Genomic DNA, 24,776 nt, shown 5'->3' with positions numbered 1-24,776 from the left:
ATTCACAAGGATAAGGTAAATGTGATCGTAACTCGACATGGAGAAATCGGGTCACGTGTTATGCGGCAGTATAATACATATGTGTATATATATATTATAAGAAGGAACTATAGAACTCGAAGGATTACAAATCAATAGAAATCAAAACCTTCAACTATCTCACACTACACTATAATCTGACATAATCAATATCACTATTCATCTCGTATATGATTTTATCTTCACCCACCTGTTATTATAATAAGCGGAGCTCAAATAGAGATCTATTATAATACATATAATTTGCCCCTTTTCTATTCTTCTCGTGCAAAACAAGATATTATTAACGATATTATTAACGGTAAAAGGAGATCAATAATTGTTTTTGATGATCAAATTCCACGAAATTCCAACCGTTCAATAATTAAACAAAACGTGCATATTTCTCACATGGAAATATCCATTAAATTTCTCCCCTGGAAAATCTGGATGCCATTAAATAAATTTATCCTATCCAAAATCATCTTGATCCCTGTTGATCTCGAGAAACGAAACTCTTGGACGACCATCTCAACCTTGAACCCCGCGAATTTTGTGTTCAAGCGCGTCGAAACGTAAGTGTGCATATGCATACATCCGCGTTTCCACGCGACGGCGATGACAATGAAAACGGATTCCACGGCGGGCAGAGTGAAAGTGAGGGTTTGCAGCGAGTCGGATTGCGCGCGGTCTCGCAAAGTCACGCGTGCACGCCGCGTGTACCGCGTACAGCCGCGCGTGTCCTCTCGAGAGGGAACGATGGAAGACCAGTCGCGCTGGACCGCGGCCATATTCGGCGGCCAGAAAATTAGGACGAGCGAGCCTGCGTGATTGCCGTTCGCGTTCACGCTCTTTTTTATCCAAGCGGTTCCCTTCCTTCAGGTAAGAAGCGGCCCGGAAATCGAGCGAGAGCCTTCTGGTGACACGAATTCCTCGTAAGATTGAGAAAGATTCTTGTCGTGCGAGTGAAAGTGAAGGATCTTTGTTAATTTTGAAGTTGAAGTTTGAAATATTTTCGTTGATCTTGTTGTAATTGTAATTGTTGTGAGTATGTGGATATCATTGTCCATAGTAGATTTATATTATTCGAGGTTAAAAAATTTATTCTGTTGTGACTTGAATGAATCTAGGGGTAACTAGAATATTTTTTTCTTATACATTGTTAATAAATATTCACTTCTTACAAATTTTTATATTACTTATACTACTTTTCAAGATCAACCAAAAAGTAATTTTTCAATTTTTTTTTTTTTTAATTAATCTAGGGATAACTAGAATTCCCTATATAAAACTTTCTATACGTGAAATAAATAATCCAACATCTATCTAATCTAAATCCTTCCTTTTTAAAATACTTCAATTTACAAGAAATAATTAATCTACGTATAAAATACTAATTTATAAATAAAAAAATACCGAACCATCCAATTCAATTTTTCGAAATATTCGAAATATTTTCGAAGAATAACCTCGAACCAAAATTAATTAAGATAAAATTCGGTTTTCACGTGGAGGGAAACGAAATTTATGGATGAATAAAATGGAGTTCGACGATCAGGTTGTAAGGGACGAATTAACATCGAAAAGAGGCAAAGGTACAACGTCCTCGCGCGGCAGCACGAGGTTGGAACCCAGGTTCTATCTCGATCCCAGATCGAAGGCGGTACTTGAAGATGACTGTACCGCCACCATGGGGTCCCGTCTTTGGGCCGTCCACCTTATTTCCCTTTTTCTTTTTTTCTTCGGCCCCTTCGGAGGCAGGAGTCAGTGTCGTAAGGTCGTAGCTACGATATAGGCAGAGGTGCGGAGGAAGGATCACGCCCGCCGTCTCCTATAATACCGGTTTGTTAGATTACACGAGAACGTACAGCGGATCCATACCACGGTAGATCCTCCTGGATCGATCTCCAACCACCAACTAAACGTGTCTTCCTACCTGTCCGCCTGTCCTTTTTTTTTTTTTATGTGACAAGTTTCGTTGACGGAATTAATATAGGAATGGATTATCGTATAAATATTTTCATCTTCTTTTTTCTGTGAAATTTTAATAAATTTTTATACGGAATTAGTATTAATTATTAGTACCAATTGATAATTATTCTATATATTTTTTCAATTATTTTCGAAATACGCTGTATTTTTGAAATCATAGTTTTGTTAAAAATAATAATATTCATTGTATGTCGTTGAATTTTTATTTTCTCTAAAACAAAAATGTTACAATAAATCATTGATACGATAAATCGTATGAAATAATGATAAGATTGTTTCATTTATTAATATCTGTAAAATAATTAAATGAAACGTTGATAAGAATCAGAATAAATGTAACAAATGTAAATGTCAAAGTAAGTGTTGATTACTTCAACTCAACGGAAGGAAGTTATAAATTAAGGCTGATTTATGTCGAAATAGACACGCTGTTATAAAAGAGGAGAAAAGTTAATAAATACAATAATTAAGAGTGTATAGCTTTATAACACTTCTTAAATCATAGTCATACTACACTGTTATCTGTATAAGTATAATAATAGGTAATATAATTAACAGTAGGTATTTAACTTCGCCATAAAAATATATATGAGTAACACCGATTTCCCATTCTTCCACAATTCTGTCTTTTTTTTCTTTTTCTTTTTCTTCTTCTTCTTCTTCCTCTTCCTCTTCCTCTTCTTCTTCTTCTTCTTCTTTTTAATACTTCTTCGAATAATAGTTAATAAAACATCGACTATTAATGCTAACAATCCTGCTAATCACCATTCCAAGATCATCCAAACAATGACCAACTAATTGCTCTTCATAATTATCCGACAATTCGTAAATTACCCAAGCAAGGTAATTAACTGATCCACGACTAATCCGGCAAAATCCGCAAGAACGAGCGAAGTCGTGAAAACAATGAGTCATTATTTCGACACGAGGAACTATTCTGGCTCGAAATGCAAATGAATATTCCGAGAGGCGTGTAATCGATAACGTCGTGATGTAACTTTAACCGTGATATAATACCGTGATGCGAAGCAATGAACCGCTATTATCACGTGTTTTCACGATAAGATCGTTTATTGTAATCCATGAAAGGCGAAGATGCAGAGAGATGAAAAAACGAGAAGAAAAAAAGAAGAAAGGAAGAAACGGGAGAGAAATGACGAAAACTCAGACAAAAAGACGTAAAAAACGAAAAAGTGAAGAGAACAAGAAAAGAAGAAACGAGGAAAAGGAAGAAAATGAAAGAAGAAAAGAACGTAACGATAAAAATGAAGAAACGGAAAATAAGATGAAGAAAAGATGAGAGAGCAACGAATGAAAGAGATAAGAGGAAAAATCGAAGAAAAAAAAGGGAGAAGATTCCTTAGATGTCGTTCATTGCGAGCCACCCCTTATCCATCGTCAGATAATATCTCTATCGAGGGCGCGAATTAGCCGCCACGAAACAAATTGCTAAATTGCTCGGCTATAATCTTAGACTAACCATTCGAATAAACGAATGCCTGACATGTTCGTTTCACGAATCAAAGTTATCTCGAGAGCCAAGGAAATCCTCTCGATGGGAGGTGGTGCGCGTGACAGACAGATTCTGTTGGTAATATTTCGTATACCTCCAAGCGACAAGCTGGATAACGATCGAATGTAAATTTCTTTCTTTTTTTTTTTTTTTTTTTTTTTTTTTCTCCAACTCCACCCCTCACGATTTATTTTACGGCCACGGCCGTTAAACTTATCTACGTATTTGCATTGAAAGCGCTGTGACTAACACGAAAATCACCGAGATACCGTATTGTAATGTAATTTAATGCCGAGTTTAATGATTTTCAGTTTTATCGACTGAAACGAAATTTGAGAATAAATATTCAATTTGTGTATAATTTTTGTTTAAATACGTAAGAATGAACTATTAAGATTCATTTTATAAATACGACGAAAACCTGTTACAACTCGACTCGAGTTTTGGACCTGTCCGTCTCCTTAAAATTTCTCTGAATAAATTAAAATCTCTGTACGCCTCGAAACAGATATGATAATTAAAATTAGAAGATCGAATCATTATTCCGAGCAGAAACGAAAGACCTAATTCAAATCTAATTCACCAAAAAAAAAAAGATACCGGTTCCAGGTCGACGCAGAGAGATTAAACCTCGACTTTCCAAACCTTCCACAAACCTCTTCAAACCTATTAAAATTAACCATCACTGTTCGATACGAAATCCTTCGAACCGAATCTCTGTCCATTCCTGAACGTCGATAACGTGCCTCCAAAAAAAAAGAAAAAAAAAAAAAAAAAGAAAGGTAACCATGCCTATAAATACTCGAAGCAAGTACGCGCATACGCAACTCTCGAGTACCTACCGTACTCGATCGTAATCCCCCCAGAGAATATTACATAATCGTGCAACAAGTGCGTTTTCTCCATACGAATCCTTTCGACGAGCGATACACTGTTGGTCGAGAGAGAGAGAGTTCTCTCGCGCGAAACGGCAATTATTTTCGGTGGCGTAACGAAGACGAGACCACGTTCGAGCCACGCTTCACGGTATGGCGGCGCGATTTCACGAAGGGTAGGAACCGTAGCGGTTAAATTTATCCCTCGCGGGGTTTCCAAGAGCTCGTTTTGCTCGATGGGATGCCTAAAACGCTCACGGTTTCGAGAGGACTCGGAAATAGCTATGGACTACGGGCTCCCGAAATATCTAACGCCATAGATCATGGACGCGTGTGACCGGCCACGTCTTTCTTCCCCCTTATATACCTGAATAGATCGCGATCGAACGGGAAGATCGTCCCTTTCGACGGCTGATATGATGACGCGTGTCTTTCGCAAATAATGTCAATGAGGAAAATGGCGTCCCGATCAGGAGAGTTTGATGGGTTTCGTGTCGATTCGAGGGGGATGAAATGTAGGGATTCCTTTTCTGGCAATCATTTCGAGTTGCATTTTGCAATAGTAATGAGTAATAATTGTGAAATGATTTAAAAAGAATTTTGGAGGTTAGGTATTCAGATTTTGAGGATTTATATATCTAAATTATCTAAATGTGATTAATATATTTAATATATATAAATCTTATTATTATATTATCTAAATGTAATGTTTTGGAAGAAATGTTTTAAAAGAAAGATATTAAAAATTGATGAAATTAAATATCAATATTGAACTGAAACTATACTCGTTTAAAAAATAAACGAATATTTAAAAAATCATAAATATAAGAAATCGATTAATTTATATTAATAATATGTTGATAATATTTATAGTTGTATATATTTTCTTTATAAAATGTTTGTTTTATAACATTTTTCGAATATTAATATGGAAGTATATTTAATATCATATTTCAAGTGGTTTTAAAGTACGATACACACATCGATGAAGATAAAATGTGCTTGGAGAATACTTAAAATGGAATATTAAGATAACAATCATAGAAGGGAGAATAGACTTAGAATAGATTGTTTAATTGCCTTTACGAAAATTAAATCGTGAATCATCATTACATTATCAGGCATTATATTCCATTGTATATGTATATCTAAATTTGATACAGAATTGATCCTTCATTTTTTATCATCATCTATCAAAGGAATGATATCCAATACTAACAATAAGTTATTTTAAATGGAAAATGTTGCATTGTCTTCTTAATCGTTTATTTCTATCGCGAAAAGAATATTTTCTATTTTCATATACAGATAATACGCAATGATCAATAAAATTATGAGTCATTGCATTAATACACGATACCTAAAGATATGCAAGAGATTAGATTCTAATTTTATTTATTGAACACTGATACAGAATACGAATAAATAACAAAAGACATCAACCTTAAAGATAAATCTACAATTGTTATCGATTATTCATATAATTCTATCCCAATTATTTGAAAACAGATTAAATTAAATATCAAAAAAAAAAAAAACAAGGCTTGTCAATTTTCATCTATTTCCAAAAGAAGAAGAAAAATATAAATCGTTAATAAAATTTAAATTTTCTTAAAAATATATTCATTGTATAACATTGAACAAAGACTGTGTTTATCTATAATTATCTGTAATTATAATTGGACAGGAACTATATCTAATCACGAATTTATGGATGGATTTTATAACCGAAATTAAACAGAAATAGCAGAGTAAAGCGATAAATTTTCGTTCGATCTGGTTCACTTGGAATACACCTATTTATTTCTTCGACGTGATGATCAAAATCTGACGAAACTGGTGAACGGATTTCATTACCATATTTTCGCACTTTTGATGGACAACGACTCATCACCATGCAACGTGTACACTTGACGATACTTAACCATGTGATATGATACCATGATACGCAAGTGCAGACGTATCTTTATCAAAATTGCGTTTTCTGTTTCGCATAACGTAATGAGGGTACGTGCAGAAAATCACAATGTATCGTATCACTGGTATAATGGTATATTCTGTCTTTATGATTCATTCGAGATTGAGATAAAGCCTATATATTATAATAATATATGTAATTGATTATAGAAATTATTCATTATCTATTCGCGTTCAAATGTGTTAAGTTTGAGAATTACTTGTATAAAACAATTTATATAAATTTTTTTTAAATTAAAAATAAAAATAATAAACTATTTAAAATAATTCAATTATATATTACGAGGGATAATTTTTATTTTAGATAAAAATTATATATAAGAATCTAAATCTTAGGATAAAGAAAATGATAAGATATGTTTATCGTTTGTTTCTTTTTTCGAAATGTATAATAAAACTTCCAATGAAATATGAGTTTACTTTTATATTCACTTTTTTTATGACTTTCTTGTTTAATATTATACTATATTATAAAAATTACTGCTAATCTATCTTGAAAATAAAACACATTGAAATCCAATCTTTAAAATGTCCGTGTTTCATCCAATTTCAGACAACAACAAATAACACCCAAATAATTAATCTAGCAAAAAGTACATAAAACTATTCTACATAAAAATCAGCCAAATCAACCAAAAAACCCATAAAAATAAAACCTAATATTTTTGGATCCATTTCCAAAATCTTAAATTACATACAATCTTTTCTACAAATTTTCGAAATCGTAATGATATATAAATGAAACGAATCCAAAAATATTACAGAAAAAAAAAAAGAAAGAAAGATTAACAAGCAAATAGATTGTTAGGTGGTATTAATTCTCTATTTAAAAATATTCCAAGAAGAGAGATTTTTTTTAGAAAAAATCGTGGAGAGACATTAATACATTAGTCGTGTACGATAAGGTACGATGCCCCTTACTTGAAGTAGAGCGATCACCAGACGCGTTTCACCGCTCTGCACTGCTATGGTGCTTATGGTGGTGGTCGGGCTGGTGGTTTGTTGGGTTCCATCCTCGTTGCTCTCCACCATTGTTCGTGATTCCTTCTCACGAGGACCCTCGCTATTCTCCGCCGTTTCCATCGAGTCGTGCCCGTCTACCATTCTCGCAACTCTTCTCTTTCGCGGCAAAACAAAATCGTTCGAGATATCGGTGTGGATCGATTCGGTGATCGACTTTCGTTCTTTTCCGTCACTTTAATCGTATCGACGGTGGGGAGAATAAAACGGACGAAGAGGATTAACAAAGCAAGATTTGAAGGGATGAGTTAATTTTTTAAATGTTTGGACAATTAAAATCGAACCTTTTCTTTTTATATAACTCTACAATTTTTGTCGAGATCGTTAATTTTAGAGAGAATAGCGATTAAAGCTTACGACGATGCAAACTATTTTATGTTCGATTTATAGACTCGTATCTATTGAGATTTTTATAGCAAAGAGATGATCTTATAAATGAAACTTTCATCATTGATGTTTCGTAGAATTCGAAGTAATTATGTGTCACAATTTATTAATATTTATTCTTTAGAATCGTCTCGAATGAATTTTTCTTTCTTTGAATTACAACTGAAAAAATATTAAACTTTGTGTATAGATTGTATGGATGTATATCGAAATTTTTTTCAAGCATGTGATATATATAAAAATGTAAAAAAACTCGAAATTACTTTCATAATTTTGAAAAGATATTAAACAAAATATTTTTGAATATATATTCAAATAAGAAATGTATGGAATATTTAAAATATGAAATTTCGAAAATATTCAAACATCTGAAAATTTAGGTTTCATTTAATACATCAAATCCAATTCTCTAACCCTACAAACGTTACATTATCGACTCGAGCAGGACAAGTTACTTACGTAACTCAACCCGCCATTATAACATTAATAAATTGTTAATTCGCTGTAATGACATACGATATCAATTTCTCTCCATTTCTCGCAATATGTCAACTACATAACCAATCTGCTAACTTTGAAAGCAGAAAACAAACTTAATAATAATCTCTCCTTTCTCTCTATATATATATTTATATCCCTCTTGTCCAACTAAATTCTAAAAACATTATCGTCGAGCACGAAGAATAAACAGACAGAGATAAAATTTAAAATGGAACAAAAAATTTCCTTTATCTCTTTAAAACTACTCCCCGGCGTATTACGTTACACAAAGAGGGCAGACATTTTACACCCACGAATCGCAGTTCCGACTTTCTACCTTTGAGATATATCAAAGTTCGTGGCAGGGGAATTCGACCGGCAGTATTTCAGCGAAAACACGGAATTCGATTGGCCTGTCTCCAAACGGTCGGATGGATATGCAAAAGGAGCGGGAGAAGGTTTAATAGCCAAAGCGTCCATCCACCACCGAATTAATTTTGATCAACGTTCCGCATTCCGTTGAGAGGCCGCCTTTATCACGCGGAAAACGTTTCGAGACCGAGATCGAACTCGTCCCCCATCTTCCTTTCCTTTTCGCGATCGGCGAATCGTTTACGTTCTCCTCTGATTAACGTTATTTTTGGCGATTCGCCAAACGCACCAAGAAAGTATCGAGTCGGTTCACGCCGACTCGAGTTATCTCTCGAATATTCGGAGAGGAAAAAATCGTTTGGGCGATTCGATTCTATGGATTCGAAAGGACGACATTGAGAGATCATCGAGAATCGAGTTTTGATGATGGAAGAAATTTTTTGAAATAATCGAAAGCTTTCTTTTCCAGACGAATATCTTTATTTAAGGAAATATTTGATTGTTGAAATATTATTTGATTCAAAAAACAATTTGAAATCTTTCATTTTTGCTTTTGTATTCGGTTTTTGAAATGGGAGGTGAAGAAATTGTGATTTTAAATTGGAAAAAATTGAAGGATTTAGAAGAGATACGAAATTCTTTTGTCCTTAAGATGAATACTTCCATTTAGAAATATTTTAATTTATTTTTAGTATTGAAATGAAAGTTTGACAAATGAATGGATTTATTCATGAATCTTTGAATTTATTGATTTTATTTTAAGATTTATAATGGAGATTAAGAGTTTTTGAAGGAATTATTTCAATTTTTCTAGTTTAAAATGAATACCTTCGTTCAGAAAATTTTTAACTTATTGTTAAGAAGAAGTCTTCCTCGATGCACGAAGATTCAGAATTTTGAAAATATTTTGAAATTCTGCTATTTTAAAATGAATGCCTTTATTCATTATTTAAATGTGGGAAACACAAATGATTGTACGTTTAAACAATCGAGACTTTTAAATAAATCTTGAAATTCTTTTATTTTTAATATGAAATACTCTATTCAAGATTTTTCTAATTTCCTTGGATATTCAAAAATAAATGTCTCTCGAGTTTCAAGATTTCAATATCCTGAAAGAAAACTTTGTTCGAAAGAAACATTTTTCCTTACAATTCTTCCATAAATATCTCTACTTCAAATTTATGTTCATATTCTCCTATTTACCTATCAAACGAAACTCAATAAAAACAAGTGTAATTCCTAAAATTAACTCCAACTTCTCTCAAAATAAAAATAAATCTAACGATCGATCCATCCAGAAATCAATCTTCCATCCAAAAGAATCAAAACTGAAACGATTGATAAAACCATTATAGTACCCCATTATCGTAACTACATCGTTGCGATCCGTTTTCGATTCTGATCTAATAGTTAAATATATCCGTTACTCATGCCAACAAACTACATTAACATCTTTAAAAAAAAAAAGAAAAAAAAAAAAAAAGAAAAAATAAACTCCGTCCAAAAACCAAGAACCGGAGGAACCTCTCCGGTTCATCACCATCGATTATTAGAGGCGCGCCACTAATCACCGTGGCGTTCACGATTGAAACGCGTTTCTTGGATTAAAAAGCAAGGAGCGTATAGTACACCACGTTTCGATCGAACGTCAATGTGTTTATGCCTCATAGGTATCTTTGTAAGGTGACGTCACCGACACGGACGAACGAATGGTAGGATAAAACCGGACTGACTGGTGGCGTTCTCCGAACGGTGAGGTTCGCCACACCGCGACCCACGGGGATCGGAGACGATCCCTGGTGGAAAAAGAGGAGACGAGAAATTAAGCGAGATCGCGCGTGTACAGTCAGGTTAGAATCGTGATTCCACGGTTCGCGGATTTCGTGGACCCCCCCCGGAAATCGCGCGTACCCCCCTTCATCCGCCACCTCCGTGTAACAATGCGCGATGCCATTGTTGCTGTTTATGGTATTATCGGTGGCGTTATGTCAGGCTAATTACGCGTTATCTGGCAACCGAGCAGTCAAAGTGCTGCTCGAGAGATTAACGAGTGGAGAACGGTAGTTACGGTAGTTACGTATTATATATTATGTATATTATTCTCTTTCCTTTCCTTTTCTTTCGATGTTTTTCTTTTTTTCTTTTTTTTTTTTTTTTTTTGTTTTTTTTAAGTCGGGTAAAAGTGCAAAGACGATTACGATACAGATTATGGCCGAGCTTTTTTTCGAGATAGGAGAAGGAATTTATTTCGAACGAGATGAGAATTGATTTTGAGATGGGTTACGAAAGGAAGATGATATTACGATCAACGTTTTCAAGGTAAGACGAGCTCGTGAGCAGCATACGTCCAAGGACAGGATGAAATCGAGGTCGAGGGAAAATCGTGACAAATTGGACGGGTTTTGGGCAATGTTGTTGCTCTCGAGTATAAAAAAAAATCCATTCAAAGCGAATAATACTGGAGAGAAAATGGGATACTACGATTCGTGGGATAAAAAATAAATTCTACTTCGTTAATTAATACGAGTCTCGATCTATTCTACGTGATTTATATAAAAATTGATATCTACGATAACAAAAAAAGACGTATATATGGGATACGAATAAGTTTCGAAAAGTATGAAAGATTCTCTTATGCTATTTTATCTGATTAATTATCGGGCAATCACCTAAATCGACCCACGTTCAAGCAATGACAGCCACAACGTAAACCGCAGCAGCAACAACACTCGCGTGACACATGTCACAATCGTGTCACATCACCGGTCGATCGGTCGTAGAAGCCAGTCGACTTAAGACTGACGGATCATCCCGTTTCGAATGCCGCCCAAGTGATTTGCCGCGCATGCGCGTTGTCGAACGCGCACGAACGCGACCGAGTACCGCCGATCATGCGCGAAGAGGAAGCCGATTACCCGTGACCCGCTACATTCGAAAAAACATCAATGCGATAATAAGAATCGCTCGTTCTAATTGTCGATAATTTTCGTTCCTTTGAAATACGACGAGTTTCCTTTATGTTAGGGTATAAAATACATGTTTCCTGACTCTTGGGTAACGCTTTATTTACAAACGTAAGCCATGCACGCAATGTTTGTTATAATGGTTATACACACTTTAGCCTAAGAAATTTTGATTTTCTAGTATTAATTGCGAATGAGTTAAAATAACAAGTTTATGATAATAACAAATATATTTGTTATCTCGTATAACAAAGTAAAAATCGTGTATACGTATTCGAAAGTAATTTTTGGTTCGTTATTAATATCATTATAGGAATGTTTTTATACTTGGGGATATTTTTGATTATGCATACAATATTACTTATCTTTATAGATTACGCTTAACAACATTTAACAAATGATAAAATATCACGTATAAACTAATCAGACTATAATTAATTGGTAAAAACAATTACAGAGTAATGTATATTTTCATAATAAAAGATATTACAACGTATTCGTTCATTCTTTTATAAAAAAAAAAAAAAAAAAGGAAAATCGATCAAACCAAGTTGCACGAAACATACGTAAAAAAAAGAAAAATCCAAAACATAGAAACACATAAAACACATAGAAAAACACAACTAGCTTGCGTTAGGTAATGGCAAACAACGATTGTCATTGACACTGTTAAGCTCGATAAGATTCTGTTGCATGGAAAAACGATCGAAGCATGCAGCTTCGTGGTTACAATTACTGTTGCAATATCCGTTCCTTCGATCGCCATTTATCGAGATAGCCTCGATCGAACTCACCTTCCTCGCCGCTTCGAGGAAATCTTGGCCCTCGAGGTTTTCGTCTTTCTTCGTCGGCGACATCTCGATCCCACTGTCCTCGTGGCGTCGTCTGTATTCCTTCAAGGACAGAGCGATATCCTTCGCCGACGTGTCGACAGGGATCGTGCGCGATTCTTGATTTATTTCGCAGATCTTCGCGAATTTTACCACGCGTTCGGTGTCGTCTGTTTTCGTGGATAATTCGTCTCTGCGACTGTACGATTCCGCTGTTGAACAATAAAGTATTTGTTATTATAAATAATTATAATATCACTTAAATAATTTGTCTTTTCATCAAGAGATTTTCAAATCCAATTGGATCATTAAAATTCCAAAATTAAAATTGAATAATGTAAACAATTTTGAACATTACTGTAAAGACTAAATTATTTTTTAATGATTATAATATAATATTGCAATAATTTTTTTATAATATAATATTGCAGTAAATACCAAGAGAAAACATCAATTTTAGAAATTATACAAAAGATTGAAATCAACAAATTTAAAAGATTAAGAGACTTTAATTTGGAAAATCCTTAAATCGTGTACAAAAATTTGTTTTAAGATATTCGTGTTAAAGAACAGGATAATAAAATAATTCACAATATACATTAAAATTATTGTTCTTAATTGATAAAGAAATTATCGAAATATCTCACATTTGCTAACGGAATCCATCTCGTAGTGCGATCCATTCGTTTTCTCGTGGACATCCGGCAACACGATGCGTTCGAGATCCTTGATTTCCTTAACATCTACGTTTTCTCGATGATCTTGCGTGGTGTTGGATATCACCTTGTAAGACGCAATATCTAAACGAGTATCGTGAGACACTCGTAAAGTCGTCGTTTCCGTAACTTCCTTCACTATCTTCCCGGATTTCTCCTGAATCGACGAAAGATAAAACAACGCATTAAAAAAAAAAAAAAAAAAAAAAACAAAATTCAATGCGCCAAAACTCATATCACTGCATAATTAATCTGCACATTCTTTACTACACACTTCTACTCTTTTTTCCATCGACACGAGCTTCTCACTCTGTTTTCCCTCGTTCTCTGTCTCCTCGACTTCCGGTTTCGGAATATCCATCGAAGCGTCGATTTTCTCTGTTCCCGAAGCTTCCGTCCGTTTGAGTTTAGTCTCTTCGATGTTCCACCTTTGTAAATTAAGAAAAAAAAAAAAAAGAAAAAAGAATTGAAAATTGCAATAATCAATAAAATTGAATTATTAAATTTAATCAACTCGCGTTTTACAATGACACGTTTCTCACCCAGTATCGCAACTATGTGTCACGGATGTTGGAGCAACGAGATCTTCCCATTCTGGAGACGTAACGAAAGATTCGCTCCTCGAACGAACTGTCGGAGTGATTGAACATTCGGTCGCAGTTACGTATTCGTCCATGTTCGAATCTTCGGCTAGATTATCGTCGAATGACTTTTCGATCACGTCCTGCACCCAAATCAATTATAAATACATTATTGCATAAGATATTGCATATAAACATCGTAGAATATCGTCTAATATTTTAAACATAGATGAAGCAGAAAATATTTATCTCCTTTTTTTTTCTTCCTTTAGTTTTCATTACATAAATTGTAAGCTATTATTTTATATTTACATCTTGATCTTTAGATTATCATCAAGACGCATAATATTTTGTATTTAATTCATTGTCTTTTTCATTTCTCTACTTTTTACTTTTTACAATTACTATAAAAATAATTGTAAATATATGTATCTATGAAATTTATATAATCAAATAATCAAACTCAAGTTATTGCAGACCGAATTAATTAATTAATTAATTAAGACTATTAATATTGATCGACAAGATTAAACTATCGCAATTAGAATCGATCGTTATTAATAACTTCTTGATTCATTTTTAATACTTGCTATACTATGCTAAATTGATTCTTAACAACCCAACATCTTTACATAAAATAAATTTCAAAAAGGAAGGAAATAAAAAGTATCTCTCTATGATAATAATTAAATTTCACTCACCTCCGCGACTTCTCCCTTCAACTTCTCATCATTCATCCCACCCAAATCATCCTGCCTACTCTCTTCCCCTGTGCCAGCCTTCCCCTCATCCTCTACCTTGCTCTCCACCTTTTCACCACCAACACCCGTGCCGTTCACACTCTGCGCCGAATCTTTGGTGGTCGTGCCAACGTTCTCGTTGCTCGTCACAGAGGAGGAGAGTATCGTGGACACGCATTTGGGCTGAAGTTGCACCGTCGAGGAGCTGATCAACGGTGCGGTGATCCCGATCGACGAAGTTGTGACAGCCGAAATCGTGGGGATTTGACTCGAAGCGGAAGTGGGGGGCGCGTTCGAGGACAAGAGGAGGGAGGAGGTGGAGGAGACGGCGGACGATGACATTGGGACTGGACGAGTCCTGGCACCAGCCTCGCAAAGTTTCGCGTCCAACTTCTCGGCGAGACGGGTTACTTCCGCCAACCTCGCCGAGATCGCCTCCACCGCTGTCAGGTTACTGCCTTTGCCCGAGGAGGCATCCTCGGCTTCGGACATTCTAGAAAAAATAAATGTTCCTCGTTCAGGCTATTAATAAACTTTTACTAAGACCGAACTTTTACTGGCACATAAACTCTGTGAAAGAAAGATTCGAGTGTGGGGAGTGTAGGCCATCATCAATCCTTGTTGTATCGTTTTTCTTCTTTCGTTGACAATGTTTTCTTCGTCATTATTATATAGGATTAATCAAATGAGTTTATAGGTATTACAATGTGTGTGAAATATTAGATATTATTATGATAATTACAGAGGAAGAATTATTATATTGAAACGTAATAAATCTTTTTTGTATTTTGAAAATTAGGATATGGGTTGTAATAGATTGAAGGAAAATATGTGATGTTATAACAATTTTGTAATCTTTATAAATCTTATCTTGGAGTGTATTGTGTATAAAATATTCTGAAACTTCTAAAATGAAGCATATACGATAAGATATCGTCATGTTATGATGACTTTCTATATTTTCTTTTTTTTTTTTTTGTATTTAAAGAGACGCGAAGGCAAATGGATTAAGTTGATAGAATATTGAGAATTTATCTGTTATTTTTAACTTTGTTTATGTTATGTTATGTTTATGTTATGTCTTTACAGAAATGCATATAAGGGATGGATTTGATATTTATATTGAACTTATGTTGGAAATACATCGAGCGAGAAATAATATTAAAAGCAAAAATAAAACTGATATGTTAGAAAGTTAATACAACATCTCTCTCTTTTGCTTCAAAACAATACTTTTAACAGCCTGTTAAAAGTACCATTTTACGACCGTGTTTCTTTTCTTAACTCAATCTAAAACTTGAACCAAGATCGCCTGCTACGAATTATAGCCATCAGCATACAGTATAGAATAAAACCTATTCACTTTTATTCATTTTTCTAAAAAAAAGAAAAAAGAGTGAATAATTTGATTTTAATAAATTACAAATAATTACCAATATAATTTTCAATCAAAAATGTTCAAATAAATATTATTTAGATTAGATTGTTACATATATATCATAACAAATAAGAAACTAAAACGAAAATTTCCTCTCTAAATTTTAAAATTAATTCAACTTTTTACTAAATAATACATCATCTCCAATTCTCTAATCCAATTACGTAATACAAACAAACAAATAGTCAACAAAATATGCGCGACTCCATATCAATATACCAATCAATCTCGTTTCGCTTGGTCGCAATAAGAGAATGCAATCGGTGCCAAATTTCTTATTCGCGATGCATCGATGCACAATATCGATCCTAATGCATCGGCAAAATTAGCGTGGAGAAAACGTCAAAATTTCTAAGGAATTACGTAATCGACAGTGACAGCGCCGCGACGAATGGTCGAAGACCAGATGGTGGCTTCAATGTGGGGCGAAGTTCTAATTTCGGTGAACCAAGAGCCGGCGAATCTGCGAAGCGTCACTTTTAACCGGTATTTTCAATCTTTGCCACACGCGTCGAACCAATTTCGAATCAATTTAATCGTTAAATTATAGGGTAGAAGAGCCACTTTGCCTTCTTTTTCACGAACAAAACGGTGAAATATATAATTTGATGCACAATATATTGCGACAGAGTTTTAAAGAAAATCCAATTGAAATTTATAAACTAATGGAGAAAAATATATTTTTAATCCCTTGTTTAGATTGTACTAGAATTATATTTTTATCTCAAAATGATGTTGTGATGGATATTATAGTTTGGATATTTTTCATATTATATGCTTTCTGTATATTTTTATTCAATAATCTTTATTCAAAATAAATTGAAAAAGACATATCTTGTAAAATATTTAGTTCATGAAAGATGCATCATACGTAACTTTTCTTTCAATTTATGCAAAAATTTAATACATTAACGTGTCAAGGAATATTAAATAATGAAGAAGAAACATATCGACATTTAAAAAATGAAGTAATTTTTATTTCAATCTTAATTTCTTACTCCTAAATGAAATAAGGAAAAGAAACTTTAGGGAAGACAGTAATTCCAAATTTCCTTTAAAATTAGTACATCGAAAGGATGTAATCGAATAAAAATTTTCCTGGCCCTTTAAAATAACAAATCAAAAAAAAAACATATGGATTCAAGAAAATGATCGATAATCCTTACGAAAATGAAAATTACGCGAAACAGTATTTCGAAGATCCAAAAATAACGAGCGGAAATCGAGGTTCGACCGATCGAACCGATCAACATTTCGAAGTTCGTGGACCGCGGCCAACCGCGTTTCACTGACAATGTCTGTTGAGCCGCGCACGTGAGCGAACCGAGAAACATTGGAGAAACGTTGGAGAAACGTTGGAACGTCGCCCTTCCCGATAACAATTTTCAACAAACAGTTTATTAAGTAAGAAAAGGTGGAGGGAAATAAGGGAACGTTTTGGTCTACGAGATTTATTTGCTTTGGCAGGATGCCGGACGATTGCATTTCTTTTCCAGAAATCTTCGGAATCTATCCTCTTTTGAAGATCTAGAAACGAATTCTCGTGCGCGAATATTCGAAACGAAACGTACGAGTTACAATTTCTTGGCCCTGACCACAAGTCCTCGTGTGGGTGAAAATAGGACGTATTCGTATCTACGTATCTGCACACGCAACTGACCCATATTTAACATGTGGGTGAAGCTCGAATGAATTGCATATTTATAAAATTTCGATGAAATAATGGAAGAAAGATTGATTCTTTGAAATTTAATCTTTTTCTTATTAAATACGATAATTTTGACACAATGAATAAAGTATATAATAAACGAAAAAGATGTTTCTCTATCTATGGTTTTCTTCTTGCGTGTACATTCATTCGTTATATCAAAACGTTTCAGAAATTAATAATAATAGATATTTATTTTCTTCGCTTATTATTTCTTCGTGGCTCGCTCGTCGGATTCCTCCAACTGGGCGCCACAATTATTTACACGTTCGCGGCCAGAAAAACGGATGCATCAGCGTGCCATCAGCCATTTTGGATTTTCTTTTCTCGTTTTACAACGTATCGAAAATCAAGATCATCGAATCTCTTAGATTTTTTTTTAACGTGTCAATCGAATTATCCCATCTCACAATTATTATTTAATCTCACAATCGAAAAGTGTAACGTTGTTGGCGCGAGATTAGTTGGAAAAAAGGGAAAAATTTTTATCAATTAATTTCGATTCGTTTCACAACGATCGACTTGGAATCGAGTCTCGATCGAATTGGTACACGGTTCTAGGAACAACAAGATCGAGAGCAGGGCCGCGTTTATATCGTATTTCGAAACTGACTTACATGCAGCCGATATCAAGGTGTAGGTATCTGGTCGACGTGCAGCCATGGACTGACACACCGCCTCCGTTAAAAACGGAGGTGGCCGTCCACGTTACAGTGCCCTCCTCGCCTCTTATATTACTCTCGATCTTTCTCTCGACAACTCCGTCTCGAACTCTTATCCTGCTCTTGCGGTGCCCGACCGAGGTGCGCGCTGTTTTATTGCCCGATTGCACCAGATATAATGGCGGAGGAAACGCCAAGGACGCGCTAGAGGAAGCTTGGAAGCGGGAAACCTTGCCAGAAGTGGGTTCGATAAAAAGTGGATTATAAAAATTCTGATTTCCTCAACGATGGAGTGTATAGTATGAGGTTATTATGTTTTGACATTTTTTAACAGAAACTAGAGAATTATTGTTTAATAATAATTTTTTACAAGAAAATCGATAACTTTGACTCCATTGGAAGAAAATCACTCTGTATCAGGGAATCCAGGTAAACACAAACTTGTAGTTGATTGGTCGATGATGGAACTTTGAATTTTATAAATAGATAATATTGTATATAAAAGTGAGAATTATCCTTTTCGAATTGAGTCCACATGTGTGTGGATGCCATCGCCTAAACATTATGGCAATGATTCCGTTTTTGTATACAGTAATGTATACAAAAGTTTGTCTATGAAGAGGGAGTTGTCTATGAAATTGCTGGTTATATTTGTATTCATAAACATTTACAACACCTAATGGGGTTATCTCCTAATGTTTAACTGACTATACTGATTTCAAAGTCCAATAGAATCGATCAAATTCGCTTATATATATATATTATAAAAAATATTATTGTCACGTTGATTTATAAATAAACAATTCCAAAACGATATGATCGATCAATTACAATACAATTTTTATTGATTTACTGATTCTTTTTTATCCTCTTTCGAAATAATCGCTGTCGTACTTGCCGTTGATGACATAGTGGCTCCTTCAGGCGTGTCCTCAACAGACGACCAAGCCTCACCATTCGACCGACTTCGAGGAGGAGCTTTTCGCGATTGCCCAGGATGTTCCTTATTTCTGCCTTGGCTCTCGCCTCAGCTGCTAGATCCTCGAGCCTCAACGAGCGACGCAGAGATACCACGGTCTCTATTAAGTCGTGCAACTTGGAACAATGCTTGAAAAAGAAGAAGAAGAAGAAGAAGAATAAAATTGGAGGATGGGATGGAAATAGATTCTAGAATTTTAAAAAATTGTGAAAACAAGAAGCTTGTGTATAATGGATTCGTGATGAAAATTTAATGTTTTGGAGGATTAAATTTCTAAATGACGGTCACCGTGCGTACATCTTCGACGCTTCTATGGAAAACGGCGCACACTCTCAGTCTCGTTAATTGTTCCTGGCCAACGGATCGAAGCCGTTTCCAAGCTTGTCTCAGCCTTGAGAACAGACTCGCGTTACTTTCCAGTGGCAGCCTGCACGATAACCTCAACACTCGTGCACCATTCACCAATTGACAACCATAGTCGTACGTTCCCTGGAATATCATTATGTTCGCAAAGATGAGTACATAATTTTAATTTAATCAATTCGTACAATTTTTTACAATTGTTTATTTTGTAAAATAAATTTCATACCTGATAAAAATTCATCGATCTGAGAATCTAATAATGGTTTGTGTGTTTTTCGAGATGTGATATTGTAAATGCATAATTTTAATTCAATTCGATTGATTCTATTATTTAAATAAATTTTAAAATTTCAATCACGAATTTGTATTATTTTATTGCTCACCTTAGCGGTTTCTTGAAACGATTGATGCTCCTCTTTCTGGGATTGTATCTCGATCGCGTTGCAACCAATCTCCATATGGTTTTTCAATAAAACATTGTACAAATCGTTCAACCATTTTACAGCCTGAAAGTTGGAGGGAAAAATTTTTTTTTCATAATACGTACATCGTCGAGAATATTTTGTTAGAAGAATAATTTGTTCTAAATTGGGTTCACCTGTTCGCCATCGTTTTCGTAAATGTATATCAATGCTGTCTGCTTTAGGGAGAGTTTCTGCAGCTCGACGCTGTCATTGAAAATATTCTTCCTGGCGTTCGTCGCATCCAAAATATCTCGGACGTTGACTATATCTTCGCCATAGTCAACATGCACATCGCGTCCAAGCGCGTCCTTCACTGGCATCGACAAAATGTCCGATAATTTTTCACCTTCCTTTACCAACTCGCGTTCCAGAGATTCTAAAATAAATGAAACACCGTCATATATTCTTCTCTTTTATCGTTATCTGTTATTATATTCAATGATTTTCAACGTAAAGTATATATCTAATTTTCTAAATTTTTTGAATATTTTACTTCCACTTTTTTCGAGAAAAAATGAAAAAAAAAAAAAAGAAATATTATTTTCCTTCGATAATTGGAAAATTTACAAGTCATTTTCAAATTTCTAAATTCTTTCATTTTCATTATTTTCATTATTCAATGATTTTCAACGTAAAGTATATATCCAATATTTCTAAATTTTTTGAATATTTTACTTCCACTTTTTTCGAGAAAAAATGAAAAAAAAAAAAAAGAAATATTATTTTCCTTCGATAATTGGAAAATTTACAAGTCATTTTCAAATTTCTAAATTCTTTTATTTTCATTATTTTCATTATTCAATGATTTTCAACGTAAAGTATATATTTAATATTTCTAAATTTTTTGAATATTTTACTTTTTTCGAGCAAAAATGAAAAAAAAAAAAGAAATATTATTTTCCTTCGATAATTGGAAAATTTACAAGTCATTTTCAAATTTCTAAATTCTTTTGTTTTCATTATAAAGCAAAAAACGAAAGAGAAAACGATTTCTTTTGGGAAATTAGATAGAAATGAAATTTTTAAAAAATATAATATAATAAATTATGCACAACAGAAATTATTTACCCAAGATTCCTTGGCTTTGTTGCAATTTCAAAAGATTGGCTCCAGCTTGTGAAAAATCGTGAGTTCTGTTGCCCATCACTAATTTATCGAAGACTTCGCTCGTTTTGTCAAAGTACTGTAAATAACGAATAACAGGAGATCGTTCGTTCGTAAATTCGACTCTTCGTTGCCTAATAGCGATAATACCTCGGAAACTAGCCTGAAAAATCTTTGCGAAGTGATTAACACGTTTCGCCGTCTCTCGAGCCTGTTTGCAAAACTTCTGCACACGAAATCCATGAAATCTCTCTGAGATTTCAAATCCTCGGATAAACGCGTGCTTGGTAAACTGTCGATCTTGTGAAGCAGTTCCGCGTATCGTCCATAAGTTTCCTAAAAATTGAAATTAACGTTTTCTTCCTCGTTTCAATCGAAAAATTTTTTAAAATCTTCGAATCTTCTTTCACAGAAAAGTTTAATATATTGTGATTAAAAAATTGCAAATATTTAATTGCAAGGTTTTTTTTCATAGTTTATAAATCCTCAAATACATTAGAAATTTATCAGCGAATAATTATAATTGAAAATATAACAGAATTAATTAATTCAATTCATGAATTTGATTTGAGATAACGAAATTATGGAATTAATATAATGAATATTAAAAATATAAATAAATATTAAATATGTAAGATAAAAATGTATAAAAAAAGAAGGAAGAAAAAATTAATAATAATTCAAATTTTATTTCTACATATTTAAAAGCAATTGAAATGATTAGAAAGTTGAATGAGAAATACAAACAGGAAATACATAAATAAAATAATAACAGTTAATAAAAATCGTTTAATTGATAGGTAAGAAAATTTGAAATTGAACACTAGAATGAATATTGAACAAAATCATTAAATTTTGGTTCAAAAGTATTTGTATATATATTCGAAAAATTCGAACAGTCATCTCTTGCTTCGGTTTGGATAATAGAGACTCCGAATAATTTGAATGATCAATTATTTTTTATATTTTTTATATATCGACTCTTTTGCATTTACCCTGCATTCTAATTCGAGTTCCTCGTGACGTCTGCGAAGTTCTTCCGAGGAAGAGACGTCAAATCCAACCTGGCAACAAGAGTTCAACATGGCGTCAGCTGGTCCCAAGATCCAATCTGTAACACGTGACACACCTTTCTCGAGATCACCGATCACCCTGGCTGTATCCAAATTCTTCTCCATTTCTGACCAAGAATTTTCGATGTCCAACTAAAAAATACAAACGTTATTTAATCCTCTTTGTTCTTTTCCTTTTCTTCTTTTCCTTTTGCTCCCCATTTCCTCGTTGTTTCGAAAACGATACCTTCTTCAGTTCGATGGAGTCGATAAGCTCGTGAATTCTTTTTGTACTGTCCAATGTATCTTTCGAAGATTCTCTGGCCATCGAACCGACTAAATTTCTTCCTAAAATCATAATACGCACGATTTTAATTCCCTGTCTGAAAAAATGCTATCAAAAAAATTTCTTCGATTAATGTAAAATAGAAATTAAATTGTTAAAAAATGTGTAATGATTATAAAGTCTGCATTGTTTGATCTTTTTATATATAAATTTATTTGCTAGAATTGAAAGCAATCATTTTTAAGAAATTATTCCAATACCAAAATTAGATAGAAACTTTAAAATATTTCAAACTTTTTAATTTTCAATATATAATTTAAAAAGAATGAAATTCTCTTTCCAATTATTATCCTATAAATTAAAATTGTTCAACTTTATGCAGAAATAATATAATATAAGATTATTTGTATCATTTATTTATTTAATTTTCAAATAATTTAAAAAGAATGAAATTCTCTTTCCAATTATTATCCTATAAATTAAAATTGTTCAACTTTATGCAGAAATAATATAATATAAGATTATTTGTATCATTTATTTATTTAATTTTCAAATAATTTAAAAAGAATGAAATTCTCTTTCCAATTATTATCCTATAAATTAAAATTGTTCAACTTTATGCACAAATAATATAATATAAGATTATTTGTATCATTTATATTATTCATTTGGATACAAAAATAAGATTCTATGAAACTCTCTACTACTATTAATATTATATAATTCACTGTATTAAAATATTAAAATCCAAATTCCTCAAAATGATTGATTTTTATGAATTTTTATGAACTCTGTGAAATTTCTTTTATTTTTTCAATTATTAATTATTATACTTATTCATTCCTCTTGATTCATTTAAAAATATACCAAAAATATTATATCAATGATATAATATAACAATATACACAACATGGAAAACAATTATTTATTTCTTCTACATAAGTTCCACCATAAAAATCTCTGCCAATAATCGAATTACGAAAAAGAGATACGTCCCTTTAATAAGATTCATATCTCGTAGCGGTATCCTATGCCAGAAAAAACGACAAAGAAGTAAGAGATAAAAACGTATACGACACGAGCTCGGCATTGTCGGTGTTTTTACACTCTTGCGCGATTCATCGAGCACGCGACTCGATTCCAAAGAAATCCTGTCTAACATCCGGTTAAGCCGGTTTTTCAATTTTTCCGGCCAATCTATCCATATCCGAGTGTCGATCCTTCTGCACAACTTGTTGATTGTATCGTAGGAAATAGACGTTCGAGCGATCGATAACGATGACACGACTCAACCTTTGAGTGATTGGCAGTGAATGGGATTTTTTGATCGATAATCGAACGACGATAATGGATAAATAGAATTATTTGGATTCGTGATTGATCAGAACTGTCGATTAATATTTCTTCTTCAAAGAATTTTTGTGATAGTTTCTGTATCTGCGATTTTCTGTTTCATCTGTATTTGAAGTGTTTGTGATTTAATAAATAAACTTCAACCGATAATATTTTTGTGCTTGATTTAGCTCCTAAAATTAATCCTCTAAAAATGTCTAAGAATATAATTAATATTCTCTATGTATATATGTTATATGTGCAAACATAAGTTTATTCATTAGTACATTTTATAGAAATATTGTGTGTTTAAATATATCAAAGGAAATTTTAAGAAAATATAGAATGAATATTTAATTTCTTTTCTTTGAATTATCTATGTTGAAAGTTTTTTATATTACAAAATATAAAAAGTCACTGATAATTATAATTAAAAGAAAATTATTGAAAAGAAAACCTAAAAGTTTAATCTTGCAATTAATTGATTAAATTAAATTATATATCTATAATTTTCGATTCAACGTTCTTTCCTCGTTTGAATAATTCATTATGTAAATCATTTCCATTATTTATTACTTTATATTATCGCACTGTGCGTAATTTTAACTCACCTGATTGAAGAATATGTCGTGCATGAGCTGTTAATTCGTTGCTCATACCCCAATAAGATTCCAAATCGTCGTCCGACTCTGACATTCGAAACCCATCCAAATTGATCAATCTTCGGTGTAGATCTGCCATTTTAGTGATGAGATCGGATGCATCCTTGGTATAATCCTCCACTTTCTGTGAAATCGGCATAAGAAAACGTGTGATAGAAAAGGAAAATAGTGAAAGCGATATAGAACTTCCGTTTCTTCACAAGAAACTTATTAATACAATAGTTGCAAAAAGTAATTGTATACCGATTAATTAATTAAT

General features: G+C 33.3%; 1 protein-coding gene across 1 annotated transcript in view; it reads right to left on the bottom strand.

Annotated features, from left to right (window-relative positions):
- LOC122719055 (titin-like) overlaps positions 1-24,776 on the bottom strand; it is a gene marked incomplete at its 3' end in the record, with an annotated part of 177,849 nt that overhangs the window by 149,630 nt on the left and 3,443 nt on the right. Inside the window, exons 4-18 of the mRNA XM_043944582.1 lie at positions 24,467-24,641; positions 22,485-22,585; positions 22,181-22,390; positions 21,336-21,521; positions 21,150-21,264; positions 20,216-20,457; positions 20,001-20,123; positions 19,552-19,743; positions 19,162-19,382; positions 14,429-14,960; positions 13,689-13,870; positions 13,421-13,574; positions 13,078-13,303; positions 12,395-12,642; positions 7,297-7,494 (exon numbers count right to left, since the gene is read on the bottom strand). Of these exons, the coding sequence (XP_043800517.1) occupies positions 7,297-7,494; positions 12,395-12,642; positions 13,078-13,303; positions 13,421-13,574; positions 13,689-13,870; positions 14,429-14,960; positions 19,162-19,382; positions 19,552-19,743; positions 20,001-20,123; positions 20,216-20,457; positions 21,150-21,264; positions 21,336-21,521; positions 22,181-22,390; positions 22,485-22,585; positions 24,467-24,641 (3,105 nt within the window). The remainder of the gene's footprint in view (positions 1-7,296; positions 7,495-12,394; positions 12,643-13,077; positions 13,304-13,420; positions 13,575-13,688; positions 13,871-14,428; positions 14,961-19,161; positions 19,383-19,551; positions 19,744-20,000; positions 20,124-20,215; positions 20,458-21,149; positions 21,265-21,335; positions 21,522-22,180; positions 22,391-22,484; positions 22,586-24,466; positions 24,642-24,776) is intronic.

This window comes from Apis laboriosa, unplaced genomic scaffold (genome assembly GCF_014066325.1).
Source record: "Apis laboriosa isolate Shangri-la unplaced genomic scaffold, ASM1406632v1 scaffold69_cov144, whole genome shotgun sequence".
NCBI lineage: Eukaryota > Metazoa > Arthropoda > Insecta > Hymenoptera > Apidae > Apis > Apis laboriosa.
This window is presented reverse-complemented; position numbering and strand designations above follow the sequence as displayed.